The sequence below is a fragment of the Elephantulus edwardii genome, unplaced genomic scaffold, assembly GCF_000299155.1.
Source record: "Elephantulus edwardii isolate Elephantulus edwardi_28Jun2011 unplaced genomic scaffold, EleEdw1.0 scaffold00462, whole genome shotgun sequence".
Taxonomy (NCBI): domain Eukaryota; kingdom Metazoa; phylum Chordata; class Mammalia; order Macroscelidea; family Macroscelididae; genus Elephantulus; species Elephantulus edwardii.
The window spans coordinates 712,967-714,033 of NW_006400212.1; the positions used below are offsets into that span (position 1 = coordinate 712,967).

The following is a 1,067-nucleotide window of genomic DNA, read 5'->3' on the forward strand; positions in this document are numbered from 1 at the left end:
AATTTGTTCTAAATTCATTAATCTTGTGCAGTATTTCATGAAGTCTTGATTTTTAAATATTTTAGTAATGCATAATACTCCACTGTGTGAGTGTAGCAGTGTCATTAGCCACTTGTCCAATTATTGACACTTAGGTTGGTTCTAACACTTTCTTATTGTAAATGTTGCTTCAATAAACATGGTCATGAATACAAAAAAAAAAAAGAAAATAGAGAATAGAATAGAATTACTAGAATTAATACAAATAGTATTACCTTTCCCTTCGGGAAATGACTTTCTCGGGTCTTGTTCCCACACGGACCAGGAAATGTGAAGGACCTGGAACCGGAAGTGGGAGAAATCCCGGTCGCGATCTTTGTTCAGGCCTGAAAATTCCCTTTTCCCCGTCATCTTTGGCTTTCCCGGCTCCGAGGCGCCCCCATTTCCTTTTGGTCGTTGTGGGACGCAGCTGTGGCGGGTGTGTTGGCTGCGGCTTTCTCGCGGAGTCTCGCACTTCCGGTCGGGGTCCCAGAGCGCCTCGTCCCCCGACCCGGAGCGACTGCTTTGGACCGGCGGCGCGTGTCACGGTGCGTTTTTGAGGGGGAAATGCGGCGTCTTGACGGAGGCAATGGGTTCTTGGCATGTCCGTGTGTCCACGGCTCTTGAGAGTGTGTGAGTCCCGCGGACATGATCGCCCGTGTGAGAGTCTTTATTTGCAACCTTGTCGCCGTGGACATCTCTGCCTGTCTCTCGCTTCCCATGTGTGATGCGGAGACTCTAGTTGAAAACGCTCCCTGGAAATGCAGTGCAGGTGGCGAGTTGCTGCGCACACACCCACCGCGCTTCTACCCGGCTTTTCCAAACATGCTTCCCTTCATGCACCACACGCTCAACTGCCTCAGGGCGCGGTTTCGGGGCTTTTCTTTACTCCCTAAAAATTACGGTGATCCGTGCAGCTGCGGAACTCTCCTAACCGGCACGTCGGAGCTTCGGAACCACCCAAACGGGCCCGGGCCACTTGCCTTCTGCAACGTCGCAGCGTGCAAAAACTGTCATATAGTAATTATATCAATTATATGATATTATAA

The 1,067-nt window shown here is 49.7% G+C and overlaps 1 protein-coding gene across 1 annotated transcript in view; it reads left to right on the forward strand.

Annotated features, from left to right (window-relative positions):
* Positions 1 to 666: 666 nt before the first annotated feature.
* Positions 667 to 1,067, forward strand: part of LOC102847724 (zinc finger protein 135-like) — a 27,496-nt gene continuing 27,095 nt past the window's right edge. Inside the window, exon 1 of the mRNA XM_006902847.1 lies at positions 667 to 1,038. Within this exon, the coding sequence (XP_006902909.1) occupies positions 667 to 1,038 (372 nt within the window). The remainder of the gene's footprint in view (positions 1,039 to 1,067) is intronic.